General features: G+C 39.8%; 1 protein-coding gene across 1 annotated transcript in view; it reads left to right on the plus strand.

Annotated features, from left to right (window-relative positions):
- Positions 1-9,262, plus strand: part of DLG2 (discs, large homolog 2 (Drosophila)) — a 116,673-nt gene that overhangs the window by 105,566 nt on the left and 1,845 nt on the right. The window contains exons 6-10 of the mRNA XM_009082833.1: positions 1,045-1,095; positions 1,825-1,926; positions 2,837-3,009; positions 3,704-3,813; positions 8,059-8,150. Of these exons, the coding sequence (XP_009081081.1) occupies positions 1,045-1,095; positions 1,825-1,926; positions 2,837-3,009; positions 3,704-3,813; positions 8,059-8,150 (528 nt within the window). The remainder of the gene's footprint in view (positions 1-1,044; positions 1,096-1,824; positions 1,927-2,836; positions 3,010-3,703; positions 3,814-8,058; positions 8,151-9,262) is intronic.

Here is a 9,262-nt window from a genome sequence, read left to right on the forward strand (position 1 = left end):
CAAAATCCCATCTGTGGATCTTTTCAGAGACAAACCTTGAACTGAATAAAAATAAAATCATCATTTTAATCTTTGCTAAGCCTAAGTCATTTTTAGAACCTGCCAGAGCCCTCATGTGGTACCAAGTATGTGACAGTGACCCAGAAAGAGAAATGTGCAGGAATTATTCATGCATTAGGTGAAGAATCCTCCTCCCTTTCCTCCCTTGAATGGGAGGACAACAATGCATCGGGACTGCACTCCTGCACCCAAGTCATGGGCTGCTTGTTTCTCATGGCAAATTTCTCTGCACTTCATGGCAAGTTTCCCTGCTTTATTTCCCTAAATGTCACCATGAGGAAAGAGCACTGTCCTAACAGGTGCAGCGGGAGGATAAGTGTGTAAAGTACAATACTGAGACCTTCCCTGAAGATTTTCAAAACCTGCCTATACAAGATCCTGTACAATCTGTTCTAGGTGAACCTGCTTTAGCAGGTGGGGTTGGACTAAATGATCTCCAGAGGTCCCTTTCAACCCCAATCATTCTGTGAGTCTGTGATTTGTGTTCAGGGAAAGGATAAGGATCAGAAAATAGCTCATAGCTAGATGTTAGATTGTGAATGAACTAGGCTATGGAGGCTATGCACAGAAGAACAATCAACCAAAATATATATATTCTGTGGATAAAAATTGTTCCATCAAGGTAGCTCTGCCCTGCAGAAACAGGGCCTTAACAATAGGACAAGAAAAATAACTGCATCTTAAATTTCTGCACTATCCTTGTAAACAGACTTGCCATCAAATCAATAAATAAACCCTTGTCGCTCATCATTGAAAAAGCCCAATTTCAGTAACTAGAATGGAAACATGTGGCAGGGGAGGGAGGGAAAGGAAAAGAGCATTCTGCACACCTGGAAGTTATGATGGACTTTGGAATGGTTCAGGTGAGAGGCTTATCAGAGGAAGTGTTGACCCGGTCTGTCTCTATGTGAAGCATTTTATCAAGCTTAAGTACTTGACGTGTTGCCTGTCAGCTTCAATCTCTTCTTTTTCTTCTCTTATCAGGAGGCCAGGAAGACTGCATCCTTTCTTATGAACCTGTGACAAGGCAAGAAAGTAAGTTTCATCTGCTATTTGATCACTATTCCTTATATTTTTCAATTCACACTTTGGGGCCAGCAGAGCAGTAAGCTTTGCTGTGCCACTGCCAGATTCTGTGTGTCTTCTTTTTCTTGGACTCTCAGTCTATCACATATGAAAAAATATGATATGTGTCTTTCTTGGAAGCTTCCACTTCCTAACATTCCCAGAACTCTCCTTAGTATGCTCTCATGGGCTTTACTGATACACACAATAATCAATCCACAAAATATTGATGCAGATTTTCCAGATTTACTGCAATATTGTTAGTTGCAAAGCCTTTATTATTTTACTTCTCATGTGATATGTGCCACTAAACAGGGTTGATGAACCTATGGGGAAGGTAACTAACTGAAAATGGGAGCACACGCACCCAATTTAATGGGGGATGCACTCATACAATTCAAGAAGGAAAAAATGCCTCAATAGCCTTTCCATACCTCATGGAAGAGTCCATCTGCAAGCATTTGGGAGTGGCCTTGTTGAGCAATATCAAATACTGTCCTTTGACTATGTGCATGGACCATCAGAGAGCTCTGCAGTGCTACTCTTTCCATGTCCTTTTTCATGTCAATAAATAAAATATTCATCAATGAAATGCGTGTCATATGTAAAGGCAACAACTCTGATTAGTGCATATTTGGGAAAATATATTTATTATTGCCAGTAAGATCATCAAAATGTGCCTTTCTTTTTGTTGTTCAGTTAATTACACCAGGCCAGTTATTATTCTGGGTCCTATGAAAGATCGGATCAACGATGATTTGATATCTGAATTCCCCGATAAGTTTGGGTCATGTGTACCACGTAAGTATGATTTTGTTCCTAGTTCTGCAGCTAAGTGAATTTCATCCCTTAGTGTCACACATTAAGCAAATTTCTGTGAAAGCAGAATTCATGAACTAGATGTAGTTGAGTTTCTCAAAAGTTATTTTTCCATCAGACAGGAAAGAGGAAAGGAATAAATAAAATGTATTTAAAAAAATTTTTTTTTGAAGGTCTGGAAACAATTTCTCAAAATAATTGTCTCAAAAGCTGTAGGATTTTTTTAAGCAAGGAACCTTCTCAGTTTTGTAATCAATTAATGTGAAGAAAATAAAGGTTTGAAATACTGGTAAAATGCAAAATGTTTAAACTCAATTGCTTAGCATCCACCATACAAATGCAAAATAATCTCTGATTTGTGCGAGACCTGGATTGTTGAATCTGAAAGCAATGTTGGATTAAACAGAGCATTTATATTTTGGATCATTTGACCTTGCTGTTATTTCAGGCCCTGATTACAGTTGTACCTCATTTTAAACTATTGTATCTGCAAATATATGAACTTAAAACTGCTAGAGATAACAGAATCAGGCTTATAAATAAGGCTAAACTGAATCGATGAGGTTACCATAATATTAGATTTGCAATCTGAAATGCATTTTATTTTTGAGGTTTGTGTGTGATCCTGCTGGAAAAAAGTGGAATTCTGGTAAACCCTGATTTTATTTTAGCCTGTATTGATTGGAGGTAAACATCAGAAGGTATTAGTACAAAAAAAGACATCTTTATTGTCATAACTCCATGGAAAACAATATGTAGTAGCCAAAGACCTGCTCCCAGACATGGAGCGCCTTCACTTAGGGCAGACCAAGCTCTGCCCACTGAGCAAATCTTCATTTTGCATTAAATGTTTTTACAGGCTTCTCAATCTCCTGTCTTTTGTTTCATGCAGATACCACACGGCCAAAGCGAGACTATGAAGTGGATGGGAGAGATTATCATTTTGTCATTTCAAGAGAACAAATGGAAAAAGATATCCAAGAGCACAAATTTATAGAAGCTGGGCAGTACAATGATAATTTATACGGAACTAGTGTCCAGTCTGTGAGATTCGTGGCAGAAAGGGTAGGTTGACACTAGTTTTATTGCCTGTGCAACATGACCTGCTTTGTTTCCACTTTATGTCTCAGACATGATTGTCTGCCAAAAATAGAAAATATCTGCAAAACAGCATCCTAATATTTATAGACTTTATAATGACTCCATGAGTGGAGTCTCTGACTTTGAATGACATCATCTTAGACACTCTGTACTTGGATGTAGTGCCAGGGATGTAGTGCCTCAAGTACACCCTGAAACAGCCTTTCCTCTTCCCTCTGTAAGACAGATGCATAAACTTATCTTACTTTCACAGAAGCAAGAGAATGAACCACAGAAAGATTAAATTATTTGCCTCAGGTGACACAGGGAGTCTTTGACATTAACAAAAACTGAATTGTCCAGTAAGAATGTTGACATCCTATTCCTTTTATGAACTGATTTTCCTCATCTCACGAAAATCCTCCTGCCCCAGAAAATTTCATCCCGCTAAAAAGTAAAACCAAAGTTTGTTCCCATATCACCTGTGTATATTTTATATTAGCACCAAAGCAATGGAAAGAATGCAGAGGCGTGGAGTGCATGCCCTGGGCTCCCCCTTCCCAGATGTGCCAGTAATGTCCCAGTTCCAGGGCACTGCATCACAGAATTGCTTCCTATCTTTTGGCTGATCTGCAGTAAACGCTAAAAAAATAAACACATCCTCATCTGTTTCCAACAGGGCAAGCACTGTATACTTGATGTGTCAGGAAATGCTATCAAACGACTACAAGTTGCACAACTCTATCCCATTGCTATCTTTATTAAACCTAAATCATGGGAGCCTCTGATGTGAGTATAAACTTCTTCAAGCATTTTATTTTTCAGGGTACAGTCTCAAGTGGCACCACACAGGTCTTGGGTATACATTTTGCATGTTCTCTTAAATTAGTAATAATGAGAGGAAGTGGGAACAGTGGAGACTTGACCTCCCAGCCTGTTGTCCATTGTATCCTGGCATCTCAAGGAACAAGCCAGAGCTACCTTTGAACCTTTCAGATTGGGACATGTGTGCTTATATGCTGGACCATGAAGGACTCCTGGCCAGTGCTTGGTGTCCTTGCTCCAACCTGTGCAAGTTCACCAAGAACTCATGCAACATGGCTTCTCCCATCCAACCTTGGCTGTTCTTGGAATGTAGATTCCAGACAAGGGCATGAAACAGAGGGTTAAACCTGTGTCAGATTTGAGGGGTGTGTCTCTTCATCAGCCCTTCATTTACTTGAAGGTCTGTAAGAAGATAGGCAAGGACACATGGGACTGGAGAGGGGCAAACATAACACTTTAAAGAATGAAGGAGAAGGCACCATGTTCATGCTATCAAGGCTGACCTGGGTGTGAAGTACTTCGGAAGATAAGACTAAAACTCAGTGTTAGATCAGTAAGATGAAATTCAGCACAGACAAAGGAGAGAAAATGAAATGCATGAGTACAAATAGGGAATAATTAAGCTATAGCACTGCAGAAAAGCATCTGGCAGTTGGGGTGGATCACACAGGAATATGAATGGATGGGTAATGTGGTTGCAAAAAAGGAAACTGCCACTGTGGGCTGTATTCATATCAGTGTTGTGTAAGGACACAATAGACAGCTATTTTGTTTTACTGGGTATGTTTGAGGCCTTAGCTGGAGTGCTGGCCTGGTTCTGCTGGTGGAGGAGGAATGGGCATTATCTAGTGTCATGGACAGAAGGCTGAGGGGGAAATATGGAAGTGATCTTCATACTCGTTATAGCTCAGTATTAAGTACATTGTTGTCTGGTTGTTTTCTATGTACACTTATGGTAATGCAAGAGCTATCAGCTTAATTTGCTGTGATAGGGATGAAATTTTGAACTCTGTGCCTTTCCTTCACCCAAGGCTCTACAACTGTCAGGTAAAGTCATTGGTATGTGTTTCACAGCAGAAATGTAGGCATTTCTCCTGTGACAGACACATGTCTGATAACGATAACAGTGTACATGCAGCCATTGGGTGACAGAGCCGGAGAATGCCAACATGACCCACCCCATGAACGTGCATTCTCCCTGGCCCTGCCTTTTGGCAATGAGGTTGTTGCACATCCAGTCACATTACAGGGAATGATGCACAGTATGTGGTACTTGGACAGCCCCATCCTGACCAAAGCTGTCTTGTGTTGGGTGACTTCCTGACATTTCTTACAGACCCACAATTCAATTGTGTTAATTCAATTGTATTGATTTTGATGCTTTATAGAAAGAAAAGGTCTGATAGCCTATCTTCTGCATTGATTGTTTCAACAAAGATCTTAACACACGGTTTTCCCATCCATCAAACATTTCCATTATTTGTTTCATGCTGGCATTGTCTCTGGGATGATTTAAAATTTTTTTCACAGAGTAAATAAAAGTGGCCCTTACTCTAAAAAATACATTAGGCAGAACCAGAAAAGTGGCAATAATGCAAAGACTTCATTGCTTTAATGTATGAACAGCAAATCCTTGAAGAGATTGACTCAAAGGTGTTATGAAGATGCAAAATATTGTGACTATCATCCTGTTGTTGAACCAAAGCAATGCTAATATTTCACTTAGGGCAATAAAACAAGTGTGGTGTTCGAGAAACTGGATGTGTCACTTAGTGCTATAGTCTACTTGACAAGGTGGTGATGGGTCAAAGCTTGGACTTGATGATCTTGTAGGTCTTTTCCAATCTAAATGATTCTGTGATTCTGTGGTTCAGTCTTATGTATGTAACTACTACAATACAAAAATTATAGTTTTATCTGCCATAACTATTACTCTTGTTCATACAAAGGAGTTGAAAGTTACTGTAATTACAAAGTAAAAATATAAAAGACAAAAAATTGTTAATCACAAGATGCAGAGAAACAAAGACAAAAGATTCATCTTTCAGCAAAATTAGAACATAAACTTGTAGTGTAATTCTGATTTATGCATATGCTCCTTTGTACCCATCTGACAGTGGAGATAAGAAGAGTGAAGGGAGCATAAATTAAGCTTTCACCTGCATTTGAAACTTGGTTATTGCATCCTTCCCTCCCTCCATCCCTCCCTTCATCCTTCCCTCCCCACCACTACATGATTTCACCTGATATACTCCCAGAGGCATCCTTGTTGGTACCCTTCAATCATCCTTTCTCTCTACAGTAAGGAGGACAGTGGTGGGGTCATGGGAATGAGAAACTGAAGTAAGGAAGAGTCTGCCTGGGTGAGCTCTTCACTGGGAAAGGAGGAAAATCCTGGAAAATATGCCTGGAGGATCATTTTGAATTGACCAGCTGTGCAGATCCCCAAATAGGAAATAGAAGGGACTACAGCATGACAGCATATTTAGTCCCTCATTAAAATTGGATATCATGGTCTCCCCCTTCTCCATCCTCTCTCCTAAAGGCACAGGATGGGCAGAGGCATGAATACAACTAGCACAGTTTTATACTCCAGGCAAATCTACAACCTGAAGGTGTAATGCAAATTTCTACCTATTTCAAAGTACTTCCTATTTAAAATACTTATTTACATTTTTATTTGTATTATCTCTTCTGCTGATCAAAGATCTTGAGGAAAACTTCAGAAATTTACCAGAAATAGATCTGAAAGGAGGATGATATTGTTAGCACTACAATATTGGCTGAGTGTCCTTAAGATGAAAATGTTATGTTTGCCTAAGAATTTGCAATGGCATGTCCCACTTCAAGACAGAGTTTTGATTCAGTCACCTAAAGAGATATTCAAGTAGATGTAGCTAATGAGAAGTTCACCTGAACTCAATTAGATAGCAACCTTTCCAATAAATAGAATTAGCAGTATAAATTTAGTAAGACAACACACAGATTGGCAAATGTTAAACCTATTAACATAATCTACAAGTAATTGTCATAAATTTTAAAAGAAACCTTGCTTTGCCTTCATCTTATAAACCTGCTTTCTTCATTACATTAGTACTTCCAGGGAGATTTTTCTAAGCAGTGTGCCCAGCTATATGGTTAGTTATATAGGCAGGAAATTTTAAGCCATTTCTAGAAACATTTTTTTGCATCCTGGACACCTTCCAAGGTGTTTTTCAGAAGCCAGGTAGGAGTTAGCTGTAGCAAGTTCATACTGTTGTGCACTTCATAGATCATTTTTTTATGCACCATCATGCACATAATTTCCTACATGCATCACCCATGTCATACTGTATACAGTCTATTACCACATAATCATATGATTCAGTGCAAGGCATTAAATCAGATTTATGTAGAACACAAGATGCTCCCTTCTCTAGCTTTCCTGGTTGACTCAGAAAATTTCTGTCATGTTTCAATAAAAATGAATCCATGCTGTGAAAAAATGCTAGAACAAGCAAACTCTATTTATTATTGATAATTAATTGGACATCTGCAGGCATATAAGTGTAAGGCAGTGAGCAAGTACAAGCTTGATTCATTGCAAGTATACAGTGGTATTAAAAGCTGAGCGTGCACAGACAAGACAACTCATTTCTTAAAGCTGTTAAATAATGCTGCAGTTGAAACAGAAATGCTCCATCAAATAAGAAAACATTGACAAAACCAGAATGTTACTGACTCTGTTCTTACATTTGTTCATACCCAATAAGCAGTCTGTACAACCTTGTTCACCTGAGACAGCCAGCTGGGCCTGGGAGATAGAGAGATTCATGAAGGAGCTTCAGCTCCAGAGGCAGGAAGTGCTGAGTGCTCAAACCACAGGACGTCCTGGATCCCAGACCTACTTAGGGGGTCCTGATGTCTCAAGTCTATCTCAGTTAGCAACTGCCAGATTCAGGCCTCATATTTTGTTTGTGATTGTAGAGTAATGAGCCCAAGATAAAAATTCAGTGGAGAAATGTGAAATGGGAAATAGTCTGAAAAAGTAGTTTTGTATTACATAAGAAAGAAATTAAATTGAAAATATTGAAACTGTCCATGAACTGATGGAAGAATTTCACTGCTTGATTTTTATACCAATCTCAATCCATCTGTGATTCAGGTGAATGTATCTTTTGGAAGTAAGTAAGAATCTAAACTTTTGGATGACTTCCTGTGTGTTTCTAGGGAAATGAATAAACGTCTTACAGAGGAGCAAGCAAAGAAAACCTACGATCGAGCAATTAAATTAGAACAAGAATTTGGAGAATATTTCACAGGTATGTTTTTATAAATACCATTTTTCCTCCATGATATAGTCTCTTGTTGAAAAACAACTGTATCAGCTGTCTCTGGCCTTGAGTGCCTATCAGTATAGGGTGCCCAGATTAAGGACTTCTGGTTTAAGATTATTGTGTCCTTGAAATTAAAGAACTGTTGAGGCACTTGACTCCTTAAACATTTGATGTTCTGAAGGAATATCTATGCCGAGGCCAATTGTGTGAGGTTCAGTAAGGCAAAGTGCCGTGTCCTTCATTTGGGTTGCAACAACTCCATACTGCACCACAGGCTTGGGGCAGAGTGGCTGGAAAGCTGTCTGGTGAAAAAGGACCTGGGGTTTCTGGTCAACAGCAGCGCAGTGTGAGCCAGCAATGTGTCCAGGTGGCCAAGAGGGCCAATGGCATCCTGGCCTGTATCAGCAATAGTGTGGCCAGCAGGACCAGGGTAGTGATCATCCCCCTGTACTGAACATTGGTGAGGCCACACCTCAAGTCCTGTGTTCAGTTCTGGGCCCCTCACTACAAGAAAGATATTGAGGTGCTAGTGTGTGTCCAGAGTAGGGTAATGGATCTGGGGATGGGTCTGGAGCACAAGTCGTACGAGGAACAGCTGAGGGAGCTGGGGGTGTTTAGCCTGGAGAAAAGGAGGCTCTCTACAACCACCTGAAAGGAGGCTGTATCAAGATAGGTGTCAGTCTCTCCTCCTAGGTAACAAGTGACAGGATGACAGGAAAGGGCCTCAATTTGCAAAGTGGAAGTTTAGATTAAGTATTAGGAAAAGCATTTTCACAGAAGGGGTTGTAAAGCATTAGAACAGATTTCCCAGAGAAATGGTAGAGTCATCATCCCTGAAAGTGTTTAAAAAACACGTGGATATGACACGAGGACGTGGCTTAGTGGTGAACATGGTGGTGGTGCTCAGTTGCTGGTTGGACTTGATGATCTCAAAGGTCTTTTCCAACCTTAAAGACTCTATGAATTTGATTCCCTCCTTGACCCAAAACTGCTTTTAATGAAGTCAGTAAAAATGTTGCATCATTGCATTTGTACAGACTAAAGAATCCCTCACTGATTCAAGACAAGGGCTCAAGCTAAGGATCATGGGAGGGAAA

This window comes from Acanthisitta chloris, unplaced genomic scaffold (genome assembly GCF_000695815.1).
Source record: "Acanthisitta chloris isolate BGI_N310 unplaced genomic scaffold, ASM69581v1 scaffold1029, whole genome shotgun sequence".
NCBI classification, from domain to species: domain Eukaryota; kingdom Metazoa; phylum Chordata; class Aves; order Passeriformes; family Acanthisittidae; genus Acanthisitta; species Acanthisitta chloris.